The sequence below is a fragment of the Camelus dromedarius genome, chromosome 19, assembly GCF_036321535.1.
Source record: "Camelus dromedarius isolate mCamDro1 chromosome 19, mCamDro1.pat, whole genome shotgun sequence".
In the NCBI taxonomy this organism is placed as follows: Eukaryota; Metazoa; Chordata; class Mammalia; order Artiodactyla; family Camelidae; genus Camelus; species Camelus dromedarius.
In genome coordinates, this window is record NC_087454.1 from 24,303,998 (window position 1) to 24,330,846 (window position 26,849).

At 40.1% G+C, this 26,849-nt stretch overlaps 1 protein-coding gene across 4 annotated transcripts in view; it reads left to right on the forward strand.

The window, feature by feature from the left end:
* The window catches only part of CMTR1 (cap methyltransferase 1), a 52,693-nt gene that overhangs the window by 13,918 nt on the left and 11,926 nt on the right, over positions 1-26,849 (forward strand). For 3 of the 4 annotated variants that reach the window (XM_064476453.1, XM_031434794.2, XM_031434795.2), the window contains exons 5-13: positions 1,055-1,147; positions 2,623-2,694; positions 3,773-3,867; positions 3,984-4,056; positions 8,921-9,119; positions 9,918-10,036; positions 11,996-12,092; positions 12,409-12,541; positions 13,385-13,564. In XM_064476453.1, the coding sequence (XP_064332523.1) occupies positions 1,055-1,147; positions 2,623-2,694; positions 3,773-3,867; positions 3,984-4,056; positions 8,921-9,119; positions 9,918-10,036; positions 11,996-12,092; positions 12,409-12,541; positions 13,385-13,564 (1,061 nt within the window). The remainder of the gene's footprint in view (positions 1-1,054; positions 1,148-2,622; positions 2,695-3,772; positions 3,868-3,983; positions 4,057-8,920; positions 9,120-9,917; positions 10,037-11,995; positions 12,093-12,408; positions 12,542-13,384; positions 13,565-26,849) is intronic. The other variant, XM_031434796.2, reaches the window with a different exon arrangement.

The following is a 26,849-nucleotide window of genomic DNA, read 5'->3' on the forward strand; positions in this document are numbered from 1 at the left end:
CTCAAAGTGTGCATGAGCTTTTTTGTTTCTTTAGAGTTTATAATTCACAACCATTTATACTTAAAGGTGATGGATTTGATTAGGGGAGAAGCCATGATTCACTGCCAGATTCATTGACAAAGTCTTCAGTAATTTTTCTTTTTAACTTTTTCTCTGTTGATGGTGGTTGGCTTGCCCTCAAGACCTTGCATTGTGATACCATTTTATGCCTTTCAGAGCATGTAATATTACCTTTAATCTCATTGCTTCAATTCGCAATAGTGAATCTCTTCTCCACACTTGCTTGGGAGGGAATATGTGGAGCTGCCGTGCAGGTTAGCCACCTGTTTAGTTTTTATAAGCCATGTCTCTCTAGCCCAGTGAACTTAGCCCTGGCTGCACATTAGAATTATCTGAAGGCTTCAAAAATGTGCTTATACCCAGTCTCCACCTCAGACCAACAGAATCATACACTCTGAGGGTGGGGCCCAGGCATCAATACTTTAAAAAAGATCTGTAGATGATCCTAATGTATAGCTAGGACAAAACCCACTGTTTTAGCTTGAAAAGGAAAGTAATGGAAAAATTAAGAGGAAGCAGCATTAGAGATGCCAGTATCTGCTCTGTCTTGGAATGAAAGGCATCAGAGGGTGAGACTGATTGCATTGAGTCTTCCTGATGTAATTACCTTCTCACAGACTTATATCCTATGTGTACTTCTCTGTGTCCCCACTGCTCTGATTATAGGCTTCTTGAGTTAAGGACCGTGTCTTTGTAACTCTGCATTCTGAGCCCTTAGCCTATAGTAGGTATTCATCAAATAATATTGGAACAAATGAAAGGAACTTGGAAGTTGGGGAAGTTTCTAAGGATTCAAACCAGAATTGGAGCTGGCCTTCAGAAATTAAACTTTAGAATTCTGCCTCTCAATTCTCATGTCTGACACTGCATGTGGCTTCAGCTTCCTGGACCTTTCTCACTCTGTGTCCCTCTTGATGGGGGAAGCCCTGGTGAGTTGGGGCATAGCCCTGAGGGTCTGTCATTCCTGACTTACTTGCCTCTCTTTTGTTTGCAGCCCAGTGCCTGTGAGCAGGTGTCATGGTTCCCAGAATGTACCACTGAAATTCCTGACACTTGGGAAGTGATTGATTGGATGGTTGTGGGAAAGGTAGGATTTCGGGAAAATATACTGTGAGTTCTTGGCACTTATCTCCTGACTTTTCTCCTCCTCAAGTCTGCTATGTACATCTGTATACTCACAGTTTAAGAAAAATGTGAATCTGACCATTCTGACAGGAATAAAGTTGTGTCAAGAGGGTGTGTCAAGGGCTTTATGGATGTGCGCTTGGGAGATGTGGCAGACAGGTTTTTTTTCTCTTAGTTTTTTAACTTGCAAAGCAGCACGCAATGTATAATTTCTATGTTCCTCATGGAACCTTTTTAGAATAGCTTATTATACATCTGTGTATATTCTGGTCACTGCTGGGCACTGTTCCAGGTAGATAAAGAGACACTATTCCTGTCCTCAGAAAGTAAAGAGGGAGTTGTTATAGAGGGAATTTGTTAAATCTCCTTCTGGAAAATTGTAAGAATAAAGTAGATAGCTATACCAAGTCAGCATGGTCTAAAGAGCAGTTCTTTCTAGTGTAGGGGCCCCCAGGGATCCCCAGGACACTTTCAGGGAATCTGCAAGGTTGAAGTTATTTTCATAATGATACTGAAAAGTTATTTGCCTTTTTGCTTTTAATTCTCTCACAAGTGTCCAGTAGTTTTCCAGAGGCTGTGACATGTTATATCACAACCAATTGAATGCAGATGTGGACAGGAGAGTCTAGCCATCTCATATTAAGCCAGATATTAAGAGATTTGCAGAAATGGAAAATAGTGCCACTCTGCTCAGTAAATTTGTGGGGGGGGCATATAGTTATTTTTCATAAACATATGCTATTTATGTTAATACAACATTGTTCTTTTAAACTGAAATAATAAATATTTAGTTTTATTCAGTTTTAATTTCTCATAATAAACCTCTATATGTGTGTGTGTGTGTGTATACATCTCCCACATAGTCAAAAGCACTTGGGGGTCCTCAGTGATTTTGAAGAGTGTAAAACCTTAGAACATTTAAGTTTGAGCATCAGTGGTTTAGAGGTAGCCTCGCTCAGACATGAGGTTGGACTTGACATCTCATGATGCTCCCTCACCCTTGTTTTCTGACACTACCAGTGTCATAGTCAGTGCCTGGTGTCCTGCATTCGTACTGATCACAGAGGAATAGGCTTCCTGGTTGAAGGACAGGCTTCTGTCACTTGGGGCATTTCCCTATCCTTCTGCCTCCATGCTATAGGGACAGACAGCTTGGATGTCTCCTTCCTGTTTGCTTTTCTCAGCCGCAGTATTCGGAAGTCTTGTCTCCATATGGTGCTCTAGTCAGAGTACCCAGGGGGCTGTTTCATCTCGCAGCCATCTGGAGTAGAGCCAGAGGGATTTAGGATTTTCTCTTTCCCGCCCCTCAGGAATTGATGTTCTTTGGCAGGGACTCAAGCCCCTTTTTGCTTTACTCACTCAGAACCCTGGTTTCTCCACTCATCCCCCAAATGCACCCTCACGTGGTCATTATTGATTGTTTTCTTCTCCCTCTAGAGAAAGATGATTATTGAAGATGAAACAGAGTTTTGTGGGGAAGAGCTGCTTCACAGTCTGCTGCAGTGTAAGGTAAGGAAGGCTCTGTGGCTAGAGCTGGAGTTGAAGATTTTGTGTGATGGGCTGTGGTGAGCTTTTCCCATTCTTTTGAGTCAGTTGTGGGGTGGCTGAAATTTAGCTAAGCTCTTTCCTGAGAGCAGGTGTAGCTCATGGTGACTGTCCTGCCCTGTGGTATTGTACTGTCCTATGGCCAGTAGCCATGAAAGGACCCACTTAATTTCAGTGGGTTGGTTCATTATAATCCTGGCACAGTGAAAGGTTTGGAATCATTGTTTAGCATCAGATAGACCTCAATTCAGATCCTAGTTTTGCAGCTTTATTCCCCCCTCCCTGTGACCTTGGACCAGATTCTTTAGCTGCTCTGAGCTTGGGTTTCCTCATCTGTAAACTGGGGAGAAAATACTCACCTCCGAGGGTTGTTATGAAAATTAAGTGAAATAGTTGGCGTGAAGCTCCTGACACACTGCCCTGAATGTTAGCCTCCTCTTGCCTGGGGCAGAATGAGCCAGGGAACCTCTGAGGAGAAAATGGATTGGAGAAAAAACAAGGTCTCAGACCACCCTCACAGAGCTTATTTTTCTAGAAGGTATAGTGTTGGGAATATCCTTAAGGTGACTAGAACGCAGGCAAAGTGAGGCTTCTTTTTTCAGAGAAAAGATTAGGGAAGAAGGGTTTCCTACTGAGAGGCAGATGCCTTCAGAAAACCCTGGTCTTGGTTTGTCTTCCCTCTCTCTGGTGGCCTTTACGTCAGAACTCTGGTCCCTTGGGAAGTTGCTGCTGGAGTGGAAAAGCAGATTTGCTGTGAGGGTTAGCAGTGTCAGGAGGTGGCTCTGCCACTTATTAACTACTTACCATGTGCCAGGCATGTGCTTACTTCCCGTTTATTTTTAACCACTTTATAGGTGAGGTAGTTGTGGGTCAGAGTGATTGAGCAGTTTGTCTAGGATCGCACATTTGGTCATTTCGGAGCTGGGACACAGCTGGAGCCTAGTTCTTAGAGAGCTGTGACTTGGGCTTCTCATGCTCTTAAGGCTCCTGTCCTATCCTGGAGGGTGATACTCACCTTGAGGCTGTGATTGTCTCTGGGCAGAGTGTGTTTGATATCCTGGATGGGGAGGAGATGCGGCGAGCTCGGACCCGGGCCAATCCCTACGAGATGATCCGAGGAGTCTTCTTCTTAAACAGGTTTGCTGACGTTTCCCTCCCCTCCCCTGATGTACACTGTTCCACCTTTTCATTAGAGCCTCAGCTATCCATATGTCTGGTATTCAGGTGTGCTTTTCTGTCTTGCTTTGTTGCAGGGCTGCAATGAAGATGGCTAACATAGATTTTGTGTTTGATCGCATGTTTACAAATCCGCGAGACTCTTATGGGGTGAGAACAAGATTTTACTTCTGAATTCATAGTGCTGAATGGGCTTAAGCTCCACTGGCTCAGAAACTGCCATTTGTGCAATGCTAGGAGAGTATCCTGCTATGTGATAGAGATGTATTTTGTGATAGAGATATATTTTGCTCTACAAGGTAGGCTTCCATGGTGCTTCCTGTGGTCCCAGGAGTATCCCAGTAAGCAGCTGTCTATACAGGCCCCAAGTCCCAGCCCCCAACTCCGTAGATCCTACTGCTCACTCCAAGTGGAGGCAGTGGGGGCATGCAGCAGTGGAGAAGGGATATTCCTGACAAAATCAGCAGCTGTGACATTTAGGCCTAGGGAGCAGGGACGTGAGGCAGTGAGTTTACAGCATAGGCCTCCCTTCAGCATTCATTAAACATGTATTTATCCAGGGCTTTACTTGGTGCCAGGCACAGTGCTAAGCACAAGGAGTATAATTTTGAAGGAGATAGATGTGATCTCTTTCCCTGTGTGCTTAGGTTCTGGACATTCTGGTGGATTTGAGAGCTGTAAGGGGTTAGATATTTGTATGGCTTTTCTGTGCTCACTGGTGTGTGGAGGCCAGTTGCCATCGCGGAGCTTTGTCCCGCCTTCTTCCTACCATGAATGAAGAAGAGTATGAATACAGTTCAGCCCTCCGTGTCTGTAGGTTCTGCGTCCATAGGTACAGAGGGCCAACCATATAATGCCATATTATATAAAGGAGTTGAGCATCTGCAGAGTTTGGTGTCTGCAGGGGCTCCTGAAACCAACCCTCTACAGATACTGATGGATGCCTGTATACAGTACTTACTGTGAGTTTATGTTCCAGATCAAAACTTGAGACATCATCTGATTTGGTTGCTGTTTCTGGTATTAGAGGGCAGTACTCGGGGTGATGTTTGAATGTTGAATGGAATGTGGCATCTTGATTCTTTCAGTGCTCTGTTTAAAATCAGTATCATGTCTAAAGATCTGGGCTGTGTTCAGTGAGGGGTCGGGGCTCAGGAGGTGCAGCAATTAGATCACAGGCGGGTGCCACTTAGGCTCACACCTTCTTTGGGTCTCAGCTGCCTCATCTCTGAAGTTAGCCCTTACTAACCTGCCAGAGGGCTAGGGTAAGACCAAAAGGTTTTTAGGATTTGTTCTAGCTCTAAGATCTGTGATTTCAGATGTGGCCAACTTTCCCTTTCTGCCTCTCTGAATAAGCTTTGTGTAGGATCATAATTACCAGGTTTTGGCCCTTCTCAAGAAGTGGTGGAGCAAAATGATTTTCTGCTTTGCTACATCTCATTTTTTCTGACCCTCCATAATGACAGAGAAAGAAAAAAGGAAATTTCATTCTAGCATTCCCTTCAGGGTTTCAAAGTATTTTTACCCAGTCCTAGAAAGTTAGTTCTCTTTGACAGTGAAGGGGCCTGGAAGCAGCTGTTCCTAAACCTGTTTCTGCTTCACTCACCCTCCTTCCACTAGGCCCCTGATTATCCACCACTTAAAGAAACTTATTTTCCAAGTTCTTTAATGTTTCAGCTTCATCTCCCTAATTGCTTCCTCCATGATGGCAAAACTGGCAGTTAGACCCCTCCAGCCTTCAGTTGTTTCTCTCTCCCAGGTCTCCGTCCCCATTTTCCAGTACCAGTAGGCTGCACAAAAGGGCTTTTGGAATTAACATCTTGGGAAAATTAGGTTGATACAATGTTGATTTAATTTTCTGAACTCCAAATGATTTCCTTTAAACCCTGCCTGGCAGAGGAGCTCTGTCAAGCTGATGGGAAGTCACACCGTCATTTTGGGCTTTCTAATGTAAACGCCTGCAGCAGCTGGTATCTGGTTATTGTCTTTTGCTGTCATGAAAATGAAGTAGGCACCAGGGTTGTACCATTCAGATCAAGGGTGGAGATGTTTGTTACATAGGAAAAGGCAGCTGTGTTTGTAATGCTTCAGGCAGCTTCTTGACTTCAATTGATTGATAGTGGCCGTGGAGAATTGCCCTTTCAGAGATGTTCTTCTACACTCCACTATAAAAAGTGATTTCTCTTCAGCCCTTAGTATTTTTTTCTCTTTTCACCTTTGTTTTCCCCTGAGAACTAGAGTGACAGCCAAGCCCAGTGGGCTTGGTACATTTCCAGGGCGAGCAGAGATACTAGAGCAGTTCCTAGTAGAGATGGGAGTGGCTGAAGCCCCAGGCACACGTCCAGGTTTGCTAGGGTCTCAGTGGCTCTTGGATCATGCAAATTATAGAATAAGAATGTAGAGAACTTGAAGCTTGAGGAAGTGTGGAGAGGGTAGAGGTGGGAAGCCAGAGGGAGGGTCTCTCAATGTGTTTCTGCTTCTGCAGATTGTGGTAAAAGGAGAAAAGAGGCTCGGGTAGGGAAGTACATTGTAAACAAGAATTGGAAGGGGCAAGGGAAAGAAGGGCATTTAGATTCTTTGGGTCTATGGAAGCATATTATAAACCAGAATGTTACTTGAGGGATTTGTGTGCATGGGGTTATTGTTGAGGTAAGAAAACATTGGTTGTGAAGTATAACAGGAGAAAAAAACTGAATGTAGATCTTTAAGTTTCAGTGCTATCTTTTATTTTTATTTATTTTTTTAGTGCTATCTTAGAAGAAATTAGACCACACTTACAAAGTGCCCACTGCATATAGAACACAGCTAGGCATTGCAAAAAGGATGGAAAAGGACAGGAGTTTTGACTAAGGAAGTTGATCTAGTTGAATATAAGGTCATCTTACGTTTGTTTAGTATTGTACAGTTTATAAAGTTCTTTGACATATGATATTTTATTTAATCCTACAACAGCCTTGAGAAATAACCTACATTAGTCCCAATTTACAGTTGAGGAAGCTCAAGCTTAAAGACATAAATTGTGCGCTAGCCTTTGACTGCACAGCCAGTAAGTACAGAGGTGAGAGAACCCCAGCTGTCCTTTCTATGAGAAGACCTTTTGGCTGTGCACACATCCTAAAATCGCAGGACAAGATCACATTTATGCTCTGTTTTTGGAGGTGAGATACTTTCATTGATTCATTCCCATTCCTTTCCCCAGCCTTCCTTTGGGCCAGCGGCTCACCCCGAGAGGCTGGAGCCTCAGGCCAGGGCGTGGCCAGTGGTGAAAAAATCATTTTCCCTCTTTGCAGTGTGTGCAGGCCTTAAACTTGTGACCCCTGCCTCATGACCGCTTTGCAGCCTGGGAAGTGCTACATAGTGTTCTCACAATGGCCATTAGGTCTTTTTTTGTGTGCAAATGAATGTAATCCAAAAATATGAATAATTAATGGCTCAGGAATGAAGAATTCTGGGGTGAAGTGGCGGGGAAAGGAGAAAGAACTGATGTATCCCAGAAGCCGCATGGGCTTGTCATAGGATGATGAAGTTTATTTTTAGCTAAAGTCACTTTCTCTAGAGACTTTTTTTTTTTTTTTTTTTACTGTTTTGATAAAGTTAGATAACTATCATCAGAGACAAGGCCCTTGTCACCTAGAAAGTACCTGGACTGTGAACATTAGTATTTCTTTCTTATAACTGTTTCCCCTGGAGTTTTCTGATCTTTATCCAGCAGTTGCAGAGCTCTGGACAAGCACTCAGCCATGCCAAACCTGTTGCAGGGAAGTCTGAGCTGTCTCAGCCACTTCCTGCCAGATGTTCATCGGGGTCCCTTGCAGTCATCCCCTCTAGAGCCCTGCCTCTTGTCACCAGTACAAATGATACATCCTATCTGCTGTGGAGGGTTGGGACAAGTAGAATTCACCATCTAGGGCCCAGGTGTGTAGAAGTGTAAACACACAGTATGGGCCAGTGCTACATTCAGTATAAATTTTAGATTAAGAGTTAAAGCCACTCAAGTGGCCAAAACTGTAATCCAATAAAAATTCAAATGATTATTGTAATTTAGTTATTCCTTAGGTGGGCAGGTGCTCTGGTGGCTGCCTGGAAGCTGCACACCAGTGTTCCTGTTCTATCTTGTCAGCTCCCAGCTGTGCACCACCCCAGGCCCCAGCTAGCAGAGGCGCAGAGGCCGGAGAGGAAGGAAGTATGAGAAAGTAGGCTGCTCAATGCACTGTTGTTTCTTGGATGGGGTCACGGAACAGAATAAGGGCTCTAGTGAAATCTGAATCAAATCTGGGGTTTTAGTTAATAGTAGTATGCCAGTGTTAGTTTCCTAGTTTTGACAAATGACAGTATAAGATGTTAACAAAACTGGGTGAAGGGTATATGTGAACTTTGTCCTTGCAACTTGTCTGTAAATCTGAAATTCTTCCACAATAAAAAGTTACTTGGGGGAGAAAAAAAGGGAGAGCCTAGGAGAAAGGGGAGAAGGGAAGCAGAGGCTTTGGTCTGGAAAGATAGGCCCTGTGGCTGGGAGGGGGTGATGTTAGAGCCCCTCAGACTTTGGACAGAAAGACCTGAGTCTGACGGTCAGGCTGATAGGATTCTGATTTAGCTTTGTTACAGACTGGCTGTGAACAGATTACTTTAGGTCTCGGTGTCTCTTTCTCTCTGTCTGTAATGTGGAGGGTAGAACATGTATTCTGCTCAGTAGGACTCTTGTCAGGCAGGATATGGTAAGGAAAAGATGCTGAGAAATTAAAAAATGCACACTTAGATGCCGACCAAGATATTTTTATTAGGCATCTGAGCTAGGCCTGGTGGTGTGAAAGGCATTGGGTATTTTGAGGTCGAGATGGGCAACTCTAGAGAGCAATGATCACAGAGGATACATTTCCTGATTATTGTGGCCCTGGCAGGAACTCTGCATTGTGCTTGCTGAAAGACTTAGTTTACTTCCTGTATGTTCTCTTTCATGCTCCCCATTGAGCCATCTTTTTTCCCTTCCTTCCCTGTCTTCCACTTGTCTTTGCAGAAACCACTGGTGAAGGACCGGGAAGCTGAGCTTCTGTACTTTGCTGACGTCTGTGCAGGCCCAGGTGGCTTTTCGGAGTATGTGCTGTGGAGGAAGAAGTGGCACGCAAAGGGCTTTGGAATGACTCTGAAGGGCCCTAATGACTTTAAGTTGGAGGACTTCTACTCTGCCTCCAGTGAACTCTTCGAACCCTACTATGGTAGGGACATGGAGAAGGGTACCCAGGGGCTATGAGGGACAGGTCTCTGTGGGGACTTTAGGTCAGGAGTACTTATTATTCAATTGCCATGTTTTCTTTCCTAGGTCTCTCAGCCTGGGATTCCCAGTCCATGTCATGAAGGTCTTGGTTCTCTCTAGACTGTCCCTTTTTACCCCAGGCCTAGGGGATACAAGTTAAACACTTCACTAGGCAGACTCTCATCAAAGCCATATTAATTGCTCCTTTCTTCTCTTGTGGTGATAGGAGATAATGAAACTGCCTGATCTCCGACTGAGAACTGACAGGGTTATTAACAAATACAAACCCCATGCCCATCTCCAGCCCTGTGTCCTGAGTGTGGCGTGCCCTGCGTAGCAGACAGCTCAGCAACCCCCAAATGGTTCCCTCCACTGTGTCTTGCTTTTTATGACTTGGCAGCAAACCCTAAGTCCTTTGTTAACAGTTCTTTCTAAGAAATTGATATTGGTTCCTAAATGCAGGTGTTTAAACACAGCTTTAATCTTGAACATGAAGACCTATTTTAGTTGATGACTCTTGGCTGGTCAACTCCTTTTAAACTTTGCTTTATTACAGCAGGGCCCTGTTTTTGCCTCCTGGTCCATCACTGCACGGCAGTCTTATGGGACAGGTCCTTCAGAGGGTTGCTTCTCACAGGGGCTTTTCTCCTGGGCCTCGAGGCCTGCCTGATACCTGTGTTCACAGCCCCAGAGAGCTTGTGTCTCAGCTCCTGGGATGCACAGGGCAGGTGAGCTAAATGTGAATCTTGTGTTCACTCAGGCGAGGGTGGGATCGATGGAGATGGAGACATCACCCGCCCGGAGAACATCTCTGCTTTTCAGAATTTTGTCCTGGATAACACAGATCGCAAGGGTGTCCACTTTCTGATGGCCGATGGGGTAGGTGACCTGCTTTTCATCGGGTGATGCTTTTGCGATTTATCATGTTAGAGGCTTGAGGATTGATTTTGTTTTGTTGGGTCCCTCAGCTGCCCCGGGAGGTGGTAGCTCACTGTTCAGATTGTAGGAGTGTATGATGTATGTTTTAATTCTTTTTGTACATATTTTTAGTGGTAGTTTTGTCAAGGCTGTAATGTAGACATCTTAGAGCAAGTGGGCCTTCTCAGCTCACTTCTTCAGAGGGCCTTGAGACCTGTTGAAGGGAGGACCATGACTAAGATGAGCTAGGCAAAACTGACCAGGAAGAACATTTCTATCATTTGTCCCCTTGGTGCTGCTTCTGGTGGAAGCTGTTCTATACACGGCCGCTCCTAAGCCTCTAGATAGGCTGATAGGTGACCACATAGCCAGAGGCAGCAGCTCAGGGAATCCACTGGAAACTCTGTTAGTGGCTGGGCTAAGGTGAATATTCAAGTTGCCCATTCCTTAGGCAGCTGCTTGTTGCATAGAGGTAAGCCCCCTGCCGCTTTCTTCCCCAGTAGTCTGATGCTGCAGGTCGTCTTTCTGGAGCGAGCCACCACTTAACATAGAGGGTCAGAGAACATGGCAGTTGCTCTAGGGCCACATGGCCAAGTTGAGAAGAGCCTCTGGAGCTCCTCGGGTGGTCTCTCAAGCTGTAGCTGTGTGGAAAGGTGGAGAAATGTTTAGGATGTCAGCATGGGATCTGAACATGCCCTGGCTCAACAGAGCTTTGTGCACAGCGGGGAGTAATTGACAGACTTGGGCAGAGGGGAGGGAGGGGCTGCTCTAGCTGAGCATGTGGGGGTCTAATAGTGCTTGGGAGGCGGCCTTGCAGTGTCAGCTCGAGTCAGCAAACTTGAGGATTGTCCTTCTGCTTAGGCAGTGTAGACTGGTGACCCGTGCCCCCTCATCTGTTTTTTTGATTGACCCTATTAAACAGGCATGCATTTTAAGAAGCATCTATAAATGAAAGACATTGCTTAACATTTTTGATTCTGGAGACCTGTCCAGGCTGGGACCAGCTTAATGGAGACCAGCCTCTTTTTTTAATTACTGTGGTAAAAAACACATAACATAAAATTTACCACTGGAACCATTTTTAAGTGTACAGTTCAGTATTGTTGAATCTATTCACATCTCCAGAAGTTTTTCATTTTGCAGAATTGAAACTATACCCATTAAACAACTGCCTTCTCTTCCTAACATAGCCCCTGGCCTCCTTTACTTGTATGAACTTGGCTGTCTGCTCCCTCTTGGGATCTTACAGGGAGGGAGACCATCCCAGGAATAGCAGCACAGATTCTTTGAACAGACACCCTGGCCAGAGACCCTGCCAACTGGAGAGAGAGGGTCCATGGTCTTGGGACAGGAAAGGGGGTTTGTGAATAAATCCTTGGTCAGCAGAGAGAGAGTGATTACTGTGACTGTCAGAGTTGTGCTCACTTTTCTCCTGTTACCAGACTGGAGCCCCCTGGTCAGTGGTCAGCCCAGGGGCTAAGTGAGCTCATGCAGAGTATTCAGGCCACTTGTGCACCCTGGGTCTCATTGGACTCACCAGGGCATTCAGTTTCCTATCTTGTAGTTGGCCTGTGACTAGCCTCATTTTGCCTCTGTACTGCTGTACTTGTCCCTTGGATTCCCACATGAGTTTTAAAATTTGCTGGACCATCTCCTTGGAGGAGCAGACTTGGTTCCATCCCCGGGAATGATAGAGCAGGAAAACAGCACAGGCCTGGTGGTCAGGCCCAGAGCCTGGTGCTAACCTCACCATAATGAGCCCTGTGACTGTGCCATATAATTTAAACACCAAGCTGTATCTTTGTCAGATGGTGGAGATCAATGACATTTCAAGAAATCTCAAGGAAGATGAGGTGGGGTTCCTTTTTTTAGTCCTCACCACTTCTCTTTTCTACCCTGATTCATGTGCTCTCATTTCAGGGTTTCTCCGTGGAGGGACAGGAGAACCTGCAGGAGATCCTTAGCAAGCAGTTGCTGCTCTGTCAGTTCCTCATGGCGCTGTCTGTTGTCCGGACAGGTGACACTTCTTATGCTGTCTCCCCACCCAGGACCCACCAGAGGCCGTGTTGGACAAGATCATGTATAGGGATTGGCTTGGAAGTTAAAAAAAATCTGCTTATATAGGTGACAGGTGGCTGAATGAGGAATTTAGGGCCAAAAGTGCTATAGAATTCCCAAAATCCCCTCTGAAACTGTCTCTCTCTCGTATTGCCTCTGACTTTCATTCGACCCAGGTGCTGGGTCCCTGACGTTGTCATGTTCCCTGAGACTACCTTACCCACTTCCTGGGATAGAAGCTGCTGATTGCTGTTGGTGTTTTCTCTCTAATCTAGGAGGCCACTTCATCTGTAAAACCTTTGACCTCTTCACACCGTTCAGCGTGGGGCTCATCTACCTGCTGTACTGCTGCTTTGAACGAGTATGTCTCTTTAAGCCGATTACCAGCCGTCCTGCCAACTCAGAGAGGTGAGACTTTCCTCTCCATTTTAATCATACTAGCTGGCTAAATGTCAGAACAGCAAATCCTGGTGCATCTCTGGCATGACCATTCAAGCTACGTTAAAAACCTTCATTTTAAAAAAGTGATGGGGGGGGGAGGGTATAGCTCAGAGGTAGAGTACGTGCTTAGCGTGCACAAAGTCCTGTGTTTAATCCCCAGTACCTCTGTTAAAAAATAAATAAATAAATACATAAATAAACCTAATTACCTTCCCCCAAAAAACAAACAAACAAAAAATAAAATTAAAAAAGTGATTGAAACCAAGAGGAGTCACGATTTGGATTTTATTTGTCCTTTGATTTAGCCTCTGCCTACTTCTCCACAAACCTTATTCACCACACTTATGTGGATGATCCTTGGATTCGCCCAGGAGGGAGAAGGAGACCAAGAGAAGGGTCGGTCACCTGAAGGAACATGGGCTGAGAAAGGGCAAGGGGGCCATCAACTGAGGCATTGTTGGCATCTCAAGTGGCACACAGTGCCCATGCACGATCTGAGAGAAGATGGGGCCATCTGAATTGCTAGGTGGCCTGTTACAAACACGGATTTCTGGGCTTCATCCCTGGAGAGTCTGTCTTTAACTTCACAGACTCCCCAGGTGATGGTGACACAGCCAACCTGGCACAGGACATAGTTGAAATACAGCCCAACGTAAAAAGGAAGGATTTGAGGTGAACTTTGCAGCACACAGTCTGTGCTGTTTGTGCATAGACAAGGCTGTTGAGCTTCATGACTCAGCAAGAGGTTTGGGGAGGAGAAATGTGGGGAGAAGCCTTTACTCAGTGGAGTGACAGGGTATCTCCTGCCAGGTACGTGGTGTGCAAGGGCCTGAAGGTGGGCATAGATGACGTACGACGGTACCTCTTTTCAGTCAATATTAAACTCAACCAGCTGCGGAACACCGATTCTGATGTCAACCTTGTGGTCCCCTTGGAGGTGATCAAGGGAGACCATGAATTTACTGACTACATGATACGGTCCAATGAAAGGTAAGCAAACCGGTGTTTTATTTATTTATTCATTTTCCTGGCACCACTAGGGTATCAAGGAAGACCAGAGAATGAAGGACTGAATGACTGCCTCTTGATAATCACTTTTTCAGTTTTGAAAAATTGGTTACTGGGGTTGGTCTGCTTGTTCTGGGGCTCCTAGGGACTTTGGGTACCTTGGGGACCCTCATCCTGCTCCCATGCTCATCTGTCACAAGGGTGGCTGGTAGGAGTCTGGCTGGCATTGCCCTACCCATGGGAGCCTGAGTACGATAGTGAAATCTGACAGAGAGCAGACATCCTGTGTCCTCGGAGGCAGGAGTAATTTCCCTTTAATTGCTTCTGTTTGTAAAAGGCCATCATAGTTTGTTGCCTTATGAAGTCCCCTGTTTGGAGGCAAGAGATGGCTGAAAAGCAAGTGTATAACATGCTTTGGAAGTTTCTAGTACCAAAGCTTTCGCCAATCCGTGAGTTCTCTAAATTGGCCATCTGAACGCTGGTTTTCTGTTTTTGGGGGGTTTTTTTTGTTTTGTTTTGTTTTTTAAGCCTTCTTTATTTGTTTCCCCAACTCCCTGTTAGTGATGATAATTTAAAGTTGTGACAGTTGGCTCAGTTTTCTAAGTGGGCAAGCCTTACTGAGAAGTTTTTTGAGATAGGTTGGAGAATTGCATAGTATCAATGAATCAGTAGCAATGCTTTCTTAGGGAGTCAAGCAGATGTTAGAAAGGTCATTTCTAAGGGTGCAACCCTAAGTCTCTCAGAGAAGCTTGAATGTATAGGTGGCCCTTAGAATCAGAAGGAGAGGAAGTCTTTATCCATCTTATCTACCATCTCCCAGTATTTTAACTTTCCATAGTACTACCACATGAACTCTCTTATGTTGATGTAAGGCTGGGCACCAAGGTGGAGCAGATAGTAAGTTTCAGCATGTTGTACATGAGGGAACAAACAGGCCCCCGGACCAGCCTTGAATCAGCAAAGCCAAGGCTTTGTTACATTTTTGGACTTCTTTTTGCTGAGCCATGTTGCCATCTGCTACAAGTATGTGTGGGATGCATGGCAAAAAATGCATGGATTTCTTAGTGCTCCCAAATGCAAAGTGTTTAAGCAATCCTATAACCAGTTTTCTTTCTTTCTGTTAAAAAAAAATTGAGGTATAATTGCATAAGTGAAATGCAGATCTTCTGTGTACACTTCAGTCAGTTTTGACAAATGCATCTTTTCCTGTAGCCTACATCCCTATTAAGATTAAAAAAAAATTACCGTCATTTTGGGAAGTTTCTTTGTGCCCTTACCCAGTCAACCTTGAAGTAACCACTATTCTGATTTTTATTATAAGTTAATTTTGTCTGTTCTAGAACTTTGAATAAATGGAATCATACATATACACTTTTGTGTCTTTTTTTTTCTCCTCACTGTAATGTTTTTTGAGATTCATTCATGTTGTATGGGTTTGTTCCTTTTTATTGCTGAGTAGTAGGGTCCATTGTATGGATATACCATATTTATTCTTCTGTTGATGGACCGTTGTACTGTTTCCAGTTTGGGACTGTTATGAATAAAGCTACTAAAACATTCTTGTACAGGTGGACCGATGTTTTCCTTTCTTAGGTAAATACCCAAGACTGGAAACCTAGGTCATAGGGTAGATGTATATTTAACTCTTTGATAATAGTTTTCTAAAGTGTTTGTACTGGTTTACACCCTTCAGCAAAGTATGGAGTTCTAATTATTCTATATCCTTATCAACATTTGGTATTGTTAGTCTTTTCATTTTAACATTCTGGTGGGGTGTAATGTTTGTATCATTGTTTTAATTTTCATTTCTCTGCTGATTAATGATGTTGAGCCCTTTTTTATGTTTATTGGCTATTTGCATCTTTTTTAATGTTATCTTTTCAAGTCTTTTGACCATTTAAAAATTGATTTGTGTTTTTATTAAGTTGTAGGAATTATTTATATATTCTGAATACATGTCTAATGTGTTGTGAATATTTTTCCACAATTTATGATTTGCCTATTTTCTTAATGATGTCTTTTGATAAGCAGATGTTTAAAATTTGTTGAGTCCTTTTTTTAAATTGCAAAATATAACATAAAATTTACCATTTTAACCCTTTTCAAAATATGATTCAGTGGCATTAAGTATATTCACTTTGTTGTGCAATCATCACCACTATGCATTTCCAACTGTTTAATCATACAGAGCAGAAACTGCTTATTAAACAAGAACTCCCCATTCCCCTAATCCCCAGCCATTGGTACCCTCTATTATATTTTCTATCTCTGTGAATTTTCTTATTGCAGGTGCTACATACAAGTGCATTCATACAATATTTGTCCTTTTGTGTCTGGCTTATTTCACTTAGCATAATGTTTTCAAGATTCATGTTGTAGCATATGTCAGAATTTCATTCCTTTTTAAGGTTCAGTAATAATCCATTATATATATGTACCACATTTCGTTTATCCATTCATCTGTGAGGGACATTTGAGTTTCCCCCACATTTTAGCTATTGAGAATAATAGTGTTACGAATATTGGTGTGCAAAGTAACTGTGTCTCTGCTTTCAGTTCTTGGTATACATTCAGAAGTGGGATTGTTGGATCATTTGGTAGTTCTGTTTAACTTTTTAAGGAGCTGCCATATTCTGCAACAGCTGCACCATTTTACATTCTGACCAACAACGCATCAGGGTTCCAATTTCTCTATATCTTCACCAATATTTGTTATTTTCTGATTTTTTTTTTCATAATAGCCATCCTACTTGGGTATGAATTGGTATCTCACAGTAGTTTTGGTTTGCATTTCCCTCATGACTAATGATTTTGAGTATGTTTTCATGTGCAAATTGGCCATTTGTGTATCTTTTTTGGAGAAATACCTACTCAAGTTCTTTGCTCATTTTTATTTTATTTTTAAAAATTTATTTATTTTCTATTTAAGTAAGTTGACTTACAATATTATATTAGTATCAGTTGTACAACATACTGATTCGGTATTTTTATACATTACAAAATGTTCACCAGGATAAGTCTGGTTGCCATCTGTCACCATAAGAGTTATTCTGATATTATTGACTATGTTCCCTAATGCTGTACATTACATCCATGTACTTGTTTATTTTATAACTGGAAGTTTGTACCTCTTAATCTCCCTCTTTGATAGCACTCATCCCTCCTCCTCCCCTCTGGCAGCGACCAGTTTGTTCTCTATCGATGAGTCTGTTTCTGTTTTGTTATGTTTGTTCATTTGTTTTGTTTTTTAGATTCTACATATAAGTGAAATCATATGGTATTTATCTTTCTCTGACTTATTTTACTTAGCATAATCCTTTCTAGGTTCTTCCATGTTGTTGCAAATAGCAAGATTTCACTCCCTTTTTTATGGCTGAGTAATATTTCTTTATATAGGTATATATAATGTTCATTCACATAGGTATGTGATATATATACACACACATACACACATATACCCCACATCTTTATTCATTCATCTGTAGATGGACACTTAGGTTGCTTCCATATATTGGGTATTGTAAATAATGCTGCAGTGAACATAAGGGTGCATATATCTTTTTGAATTAGCATTTTTGTTTTCTTCAGAAAAATAAACAAGTGGAATTGCTAAATTGTATGGTAGTTCTATTTTCGTTTTTTTGAGGAACCTATATACTATATATTCCATAGTGGCTGTACCAATTTACATTCCCACCAACAGTGCACAGATGTTTCTTTTTCTCCACATCCTTGCCAACACTTCTTAATTTGTTGTCTTTTTGATAATAGTGATTATGATAGATGGGAGGGATATCTCAAGTGGTTCTGATTTGTGTTTCTCTGATAATTGGTGATGTTGAACATTTTTTCATGTGTCTGTTGGCCATCTGTATGTCTTCTTCAGAAAAGTGGCTATTCAGATCCTCTGCCCATTTTTCAATGAGGTGTTTGGGTTTTTTTGATATTGAGTTGTATGAGTTCTTTGTATATTTTGGATTATCAACCCCTTATCAGATATATTGTTTGTAAATATCTTCTCTCATTCAGTAGGCCGTCTTTTTGTTTTGTTGATAGTTTCCTTTGCTGTGCACAAACTTTTTAGCTTTTGATGTAGTGCCATTTGCTTTTGTTTTCTTTACCAAAGGAGACGTATCCAAGAAAATACTGCTAAGATGGATGTGAAAGAGCATACTGCCTATGTTTTCTTCTGGGAGTTTCATGGTTTTAGGTCTTACTTTCATTTAAGTCTTTAATCCATTTTGAGTTTATTTTTATATATGGTGTGAGAAAGTAGGCCAGTTTGATTCTTTTGCATGTAGCTATCCAGTGTTCCCAACACTGTTTATTGAAGAGACTGTCTTTTCCCCATTGTATATTCTTGCCTCCTTTATCATAGATTGCCATATGTATGTGGATTTATTTCTGGGCTCTCTGTTCTGTTCCATTGATCTACGTGTCTGTTTTTGTGTCAGTACCACACTGTTTTAATTACTGTAGCTTTGTAATATAGTTTGAAACTAGGGAGTGTGACATCTCCAGCTTTGTTCTTCTCAAGATTGTTTTGGCTATTTGGGATCTTTTATGGTTCCACACACATTTTAGAATTATTCTAGTTCTGTGGAAAATGCTATTGGTATTTTGACAAAGATGGCATTGACTCTGTAGATTGTCTTGGGCAGTATGGTCATTTTAACAATATTCTTTCAATCCATAAGCACAGTATATCTTTCCATTTGTGTTATCTTCAATTTCTTGAATGAATTAATGTCTTACAGTTTTCTGAGTACAGGTCTTTTGCTTCCTTGGTTAGATTTATTTGTAGGTATTTTATCTTTTTGATGCAATTGTAAACAGGACTGTTTTCTTAATTTCTCTTTCTGATAGTTTGTTGTTAGTGTGCAGAAACACAACAGACTTCAGTATATTTCATATCCTACAACTTTACTGAATTCACTTACTAGTTCTGCTAGTTTTTTGGTGGCATCTTTAGGATTTTGTATATGTAGTATCATGTCATATGCAAACAGTGACAGTTTTACTTCTTCATTTTCAATTTGGATACCTTTTATTTGTTTTCCTTGTCTGATTGCTGTGGCTAACACTTCCAATATGATGTTGAATGAAAGTGGCAAGAGTGGCCATTCTTGTCTTGTTCCTGATCTTAGAGGAAATAACTTTCAGCTTTTCACTCTTGGGTATAATTTTGGCTCTAGGTTTGTCATATATGGCCTTTATTATGTTGAGGTATGTTCCCTCGCTAGCAATGAATTTTTATTATAAATGGATGTTGAATTTTGTTGAAAGCTTTTTCTGTATCTATTGAGATGATCATAAGATTTTTATTCAGTTTGTTGATGTGGTATATTAATATTGATTGATTTGCAGGTATTATGTCCTTGCATCCCTGGAATAAATCCCATTTGATCATGGTATATGATCCTTTTAATGTATTGTTGAATTCAGTTTGCTAATATTTTGTTGAGGATTTTTGTGTCTGTGTTTATCAGTGATATTTGGCCTGTAATTTTCTTTTTTTGGTGGAAACTTTGGTTTTGGTATGAGGTTGATACTGGCCTAGTAGAATGAGTTCAGAAACATTCCTTTCTCTTCAGTTTTTTAGAGTAGTTTGAGAAGGGTAGGTGTTAACTCTTCTTTAAATGTTTGCTAGAATTCACCTGAGAAGCTGGCTGGTCCTGGACTTTTGTTTGTTGGAAATTTGTTTGTTTTTACTCATTCAGTTTTGTCATTGGTAATCACTCTGTTCATATTTTCTATTTCTGAATTCAGTCTTAGGAGATTGTATGTTTCTAGGAACTTATTCATTTCTCCTGGGTTGTCCATGTAATTGTAGTAATTTTTTATGATCCTCTACAGTTCTGTGGTATTGGTTGTGATTTCTCTGTCATTTCTGATTTTATTTATCTTTTCAAAGAACCAGCTCTTAGTTTCATTGGTCTTTCCTATTGTTTTATTTAGTCTCTATTTCATTTCTTTCTGCTCTGATCTTTGTTTCCTTCTACTAACTTCAGGTTTTGTTTTTCTTCTTTCTCTACTTCCCAAAGGAGGTGTAAGGATAGATGGTTTGATATTTTTCTTGTTTCTTGAGGTAGGCTTGTATTGCTATAAACTTCCCCCTTAGAACTGCTTTTGCTGTGTCCCATAGATTTTAGATTACTATGTTTTCATTTTCATTTGTCTCTAGGTATTTTTTGATTTCCTCTTTGATTTCTTCAGTGACCCTTAAGTTGTTTAGTAGATACTGTTTAGCCTCTGTGTGTTTGTGGTTTTTGCAGGTTTTTCCCCTTGTAGTTGATTTCCAGTCTTATACCTTGTGGTTGGAAAAGATGCTTGATATGATTTCAGTCTTTGTAAGTTTATTGAGACTTGTTTTGTGGCCTAGCATGTGATCTATCCTGGCAAGTGTTCCATCTGTCATTGAAAATAATGTGTATTCTACTGCTTTTGGATAGAATGTTCTATAAATATTTACTAAGTCAGTCTGGTCTAATGTGTCACTTAAGGCCAGTGTTTCCTGATTGATTTTCTTTCTGGATGATCTGTCCATTGATGGAAGTGAGGTGTTTCGTACTATTATTGTGTTACTTATCTCTGCCTCTCTTAAATCTTCTGGGGTTTTTTTTTTCTTGTGCCTTCATTTGGAATATATTCCTCTGTCTCCTCATTTTGCCTAATTCTCTGTGTTTATTTCTGTGTATTAGATAGGTTGGTGACATTTCCCTGTCATGGAGAAGTGACTTTATATAGGAGATGTCCTATGGGACCCAGCAGTACATATCTCTCTGGTTACCAGAGCTATGGGCTCTAGGGGTATGGCTGCGTGGGTGCTTCTGTTGTGGCATGGTTGACTATTGTGGGCATGCTGGTAGGCAGGGTTGGCCCCTTACCCAGTTGGCTGCCAGGCCCTGCCTTGTGTGGTGGTTGCTAGCCACATAGTAGGTGGGGTGGGTCCCATTGTTGGCTGGCTGCCAGTCCCAGGAGGGTCTTGGGGCTGGTGCCAACCTTCTGATGGGTCGGGCTGAGTCCTGGGGAAGCTGTCTGAGGGTGTGGGGGGTCTTGGGACTGGAGCTGGCCCATTATTGACAGGTAAGCCCCCAGCACTAATAGGTACAGGGACACCAAAATGGCACTTGCCTGCACCAGTGTCCTCTGGTAGAACAAGCTCCCCCAAAATGGCTGCTGCCAGCATCTGTGTCCCCAGGGGGAGTCCCAGTGGCCTTCTATCGCCCTGGGAGGCTTTCCAAGATCATCAAGTGGGTGTCGGGTGAGGCTTCTTTAAAATTACTGCTTGAGTGGTAGGACTTGGGAGTGTGTGAGAATTTGCATGCACCCTTTAAGAGCAGTCTCTATTTACTATAGCCCTCCAGCTCTCTTGTAAGCCAGCCCTCCTGGTCCTCGAAGCCAAATATTATGGGGGCTCATTTTCCTGGTATAGAGTGCCTAGGCTGGGGAGCCCAGTCTGGGGCTTGGATGCCCCAGTCATTGGGGAGAGCCTCTGCAGTTGAAATTAACCTCCCTTTTGTAGGTCACCTACAAGTCTTGACTATATACCACATTTCCACTCCTCCTACCCATCTCATTGTGCCGCCTTCTTTATACCTGGGAAATCTTTTCTGCTTGTCTTCAGGTTGTTCTCATAGATAGCTGCTCTGTAATAGTTACAATTTTGGTATGCCCATGGGAGGAGATAAGCTCAGGATCTTACTCTACCATCTGGGCCACACCTCCCTTTGCCCATTTTTAAGTTGGTTTGTTTGATTTTTGTTGTTGCATTATAGGAGTTCGTTATACATTCTGGGTATTAATCCCTTAATCAGACGTTTGATTTGAAAATATTTTCACCCATTCTGTGGGTTTTTTTTTTTAACTGAATTGATTGTGTTCTTTGATGCACAGAAATTTTAAGTTTTGATGTAGTCTAGTTTATCTATTTTTTCTTTTATTGCCTTTGCTTCTGGTGTCATTCAAGAAGTCATTGCTAAATCCAGTGTCATAAAGTTTTCCTCTGTGCTGTGTTTTCTTCTAAGAGTTTTATAGTTTTAGGTCTTATGTTTAGGTCTTTGAGTTATTTTTATAGACAGTGTGAAGTAAGATCTAACTTCATTCTTTTGTATGTAGATACCCAGTTTCCTCAGCACCATTTGTTGAAAAAAAATCCTTTCCCCACAGAATGGTCTTGGCACTCTTGTTGAAAATCATTAGATCATATATGAGAGAGTTTTTTCCTGAGCTCGCTATTGTCTTCCATTGGTCTTTATGCTGGTATCACACTGCTTTACTGTACTGTTGCAGTAAGTTTTTTTGAAATGAGGATATATGAGACCTTCAGCTTTGTTCTTCATTTGCAACATTGTTTTGGCTATTTGGGGTCCCCTGAGTTTCCATATAAATTTTAGGATGGGTTTCTCTATTTCTGAAAAAACTGCCATTGGGATTTTGATAGCATTTGCTTTGAATCTGTAGATAGATTTGGGTAGTATTGTCACGTTAACAATATTAAGTCTTCTAAACCATGAACACAGAATGTCCTTCCATTTATTTAATGCCTCTCTTTGTTTCCTTCAGCAGTGTTTTGTAGCTTTCAGTGTACAAGTCTTTCACTTACTTGATTTAATTTATTCCTTAGTATTTTGTTCTTTGTGATGCTATTGTAGATGGAATTGTTCATTTCATTTTCAGATTGTTCGTTGCTAGTGTATAGAATGTGACCAATTTTTGCCTATTGATTTTGTGTCTTGCAAGTTGGCTGAATTTGATTCTTAGTTATAACAGCTTTTGTGAAATCTTCAGGGTTTTTCATAAAAAATCATGTCATCTATGAACTGAGATGATTTTATTTCTTCCTTTTCAATTTGATTGCCTAGAAGTTTTAAATTTTGATGCTGAAATCCAGTTTATCAATTATTTTTTTGTTGATTTTTGTTTCCTTTCTAAAAAAAAATCTTCACTTATTCTAAAGTCATGAAAATATTCTCCTGTTTTCATCTAGAAGTTTTATAGTTTTAGCTTATAGGTTTAGGTCAGTAGTCCACCTGAAATTAATTGTGTGTGGTGTGATATAGTGGTCGAAGTTCTTTTCTCCCTTATAGATACCCAGTTTTTCTAGCACCATTTGTTGAAAATACTTTTCCATTTAATTGCTTTGGCACCCTTGTTGAAAATTATTTGACTGTGTATGTGTGGTATTTATCCAGGGCACTCTGTTCTGTTCCATTAATCTGTTTGTCTATCCTTTTTTATGTTCTCTTGATGAGTATACCTTAAAAAAAGTTATCTTGAGATCAGATAGTGTATGTTCTCCATCTTTGTTCTTCTTTTTCAAGACTATATTGGCTAGTCTACGGGTTTTTGGGGAGGGGGTTGTTTGTTTTTTTGTACTTCTATACAAGTTTTAGAATCAGCTTGTTAATTTCTGCAGTAGGCCTGCTGGAGTTTTGGTGGAGTTTACATTTAAAGGTCAGTTTGGGGAGAATTGACATCTTAAAGATATTAAATCTTCCCATCGATGAACAAAAAAAGTCCATTTATTTAGGCTTTTTAATGTCTCTCAGCAGTTTTATACTTTTCCAGTATAGAGGTCTTTCACATCTTTTGTTAAATTTATTTCTGAGAATTTTATGGGTCTGGATGCTGTTGTAAATGGTATTTTAAAAATTTCCTTTTTTAATGTTCATTGCTAGTATATGGAAATACAATTGATTTATGTATACTGATGATGTATTTTGTGTGAAAGCTTAATTTACTTATTAGTTCCAGTAGTTTGGTAGATTCCTTTAAGATTTTTTACATATATAACCATGTATTTTCTGCAAATAAACAATTTTATGCTTTCCTCTCTAATTTGTATGCCTTTTAAAAATTACAGTCATCTCTCAGTATCCATGGGGTATTTGTTTCAGAACCCGCCACAGATACCAAAATCCATGGATGCTCACATCCCATAATTGGCCCTCTGTATCCATGGTTCTGCATCTGTAGATTCAACCAACCATGGATTGTGTATTACTATATGTATTTATTGAATAACTCTACATGTAAGTGGGTCTGCACAGTTCAAACTGGTGTTGTTCAAGGGTCAACTGTATTTTTTTGTGTGTGTGCATGTGTGGTAAGAGTTCTTAACATGAGATAGACCCTCTTAACAAAATTTTAAGTGTACAGTATAGTATTGTTGACTATAGTTACTACGCTGTACAGCAGATCTCTAGAACTTAATTCATCTTGCTTAAATGAAATGTTATGCTCATTGACTTAAGTAACTCCTACATGTTCCCCTCTCTCCAGCCCTTAGCAGCCATCATTCACTCTTTGATTCTATGAGTTTCACTATTTTAGTTACCTTGTATAATACAATGCAGTATTTGTCTTTTTGTTACTGGGTTATTTTAGCATGGTGTCCTCAAAGTTCATTCTTGTTGCATATTCCAGAATTTCTTTTTTTTAAAGTCTGAATAATATTCCTTTGTATGTATATACTACATTTTCTTTATCCATTCATCTGTCAGTGGACATTTAGGTTGTTTCCAAATCTTGGTTATTGTGGATAGTGCTGCAGTGAATATAGGGGTGCTCATATATTTTTGAGATCCTAATTTCAGTTCTTTTGGATAAATACCCAGAGGTAGAATTGGTGGATCATATGGATCAAAAAAAGTAGTTCGGTTTTTTTCTTGCTTGATTGCACTGACTGGTTCCTCCAGTATGATGCTGAATTGAAGTAGTGAAAGCAGACATCTCTGCCTTGTTCTTGATTTTACATATGAAGTGTTTGACCATTAAATATGATGTTAACTGGAGGCAGGTTTTTTGTTGATATCCTTTATCAGATTGACAGAGTTTTCTTCTGTTCCTAGTTTGCTGGGAGTTTTTATTATAAATGGATGTTTAATTTTGTCAAGTACTTTTTCTGCACCTATGGAAATTATTATATTATTTTTCTTCTTTATTCCTTTAATACAGTACATTGAATAATTTTCAGATGATAAACAAATCTTGAATTTTTTGATAAACTCCAGTTGGTCATAAGTATCACTCTTAAATATTCCTAAATTTGATTTACTAATATTTTATTAGGAAGTTTTGTGTCTGTGTTCATGAGGGGTATTAATCTCTACATCTGTATTCTTTTGAAGTTTTTGTCTGGTTAAAATATCTCTATTTAAATACTATAAATTTTCCTTTATTAATCTCTCTTTAACATATATATGTAAGGCCTTTTCTTTATATTTATTTAATACATATAAAGAAGAAAGGGTCTAAAATCGAAGAAGCTAGAAAAGAAGAGGAAATCCAAAGTAAGGAGAATAAAGGACATAGTAATTTGCTTTTATTTATTTAATTTCATTTATTTATTTATAGCATTTAAATAAATATATATGTATTCATATATATTTAAATGCTATATATTTTTCTTTAAGGACTGTTTTAGTTGAATCTCCCACATTTTGATATGTTATCTTTTTATTATTATTTGGTTCGAAATATTTTGAAAGTTTTCCTTATGATTTGTCCTTTGATTCATGGTTTATGTAGATATGTGGTTTTTAATATCTAGATAGTTTGGGATTTTCAAGATAACTATTAGATTTAGTCCCCCTGTACTCAGAATATACTCTGTATGATTTTGATCCTTTGAAATTTATTGAGTTTTTTTTATGACCCCAACATATGATCTGTCTTGGCAAGTATTCCAACTGTGGCTGTTGACTGTAATGTTCTATAAATGTTAACTTGGTCAAGTTGGTTCATAGTGTTTTTCAAATTGTCTATATCTTAGATGATATTTTTTTACTTCTTATTCTGTCAGTCACTAAAAGAGGGCTGTTAAAGTCTTCAACTATGATTGTTGATTTGTCTTTCTTCAATTTTATTAATTTTTACTTCATATATTTAGGATTTTTGTTATTAGACACATGCACATTTAAGATTGTTTTGTCTTTTTTAAAAAAATGTTTTTGGGGGGAGGTAATTAGGTTTATTTAATTTATTTGTTAGTTTTATTTTAACAGAGGTACTAGGGATTGATCCCAGGACCTCACGCATGTTAAACATACACTCTGCCACTGAGCTACACCCTCCCCCTGTTTTGTCTTCTTAATGAATTGATCTTTTGTCATTATGAAATATCCTTCTTTATCTCTAGTAATACTCTTTGTCTTGCAGTCTACTTTGATATTAATATAGCTACATCAGCACGGCTTATCTTTTTATGTCTTTTTATTTTCCACCTGTCTTTGTCTTTGTAAATAACATATGGTTGGCTCTTACCTTTTTGTCCAGTGTGATAGTCTCTGCCTTTTATTTGGGGTGTTCAGTACACTTACATGGAATGTAAGTATTGATACGTTTGGGTTTAAATACTTTATCTTGGTTGTTTGATTTCTGTTTTTCCTGTCTTTGTTTTTCTGTTCCTTCCTTCTTTCCTTCCTTTTTTGGGTGGCAAATTCAGTATTTTTATCTCCTTGGGCTTCTTCTTTTTTATTCCTTTTGTGTTTTTTAAGTTGTTGCTCTAGAGCTTACAGAATGCATCTTTATTACAGTTTACCATGAAAAGTATTCTGCTTTATAACAATGTAAGAAACTTACTACAGTAAACGTGTTTATAGTACTCCTGCCATTGTGTTCTTGTTTTCTATAATCCTTATGTTACATTGCTGTTATTTTAGTTGTAAACAGTCTATAATCTTTTCAGGAGATTTAAAAATACACACATATATGTACATCTAATTCTTTTAATTTAAATTTTAAACAGTCTATGGTCTTTTCAAGAGATTTAAAGATACACACCCTACATATGTACATCTAATTTTTTTTTAATGTCCTTGATATTTACTGACATATTTACCCATTCTGGCGTTCTTCATTCCTTCCTGCAGAACCAGGTTTCTATTTGGAATCATTTCCCTTTGGCCTGAAGAATTTCTTTTTGCCTACTTTTTAAGTACAAGTCTGCTGGAGAATAATTCCTTTAGCTTTTGACTTTTGAAAATTATTCATTTCTCTTTTGAAGGATATTTTAATTGGATTTAGTATTTGAGGTATTTTTCTTTGGGCACTTTAAAGATACTGTTCCACTGTTCTCTGCCTTTCTTGTTTCTGGTGAGAAGTCAGCCATTATTCTTATCATTGTTTCTTTGTATATCATGTGTCCTTTTTCCTCTGACGGCTTTCAAGATTTTCTCTTTATCTTTTGTCAGTTAATCTATGACAAAGGAGGCAAGAATATACAATGGAGAAAAGACAGTCTCTTCAGTAAGTGGTGCTGAGA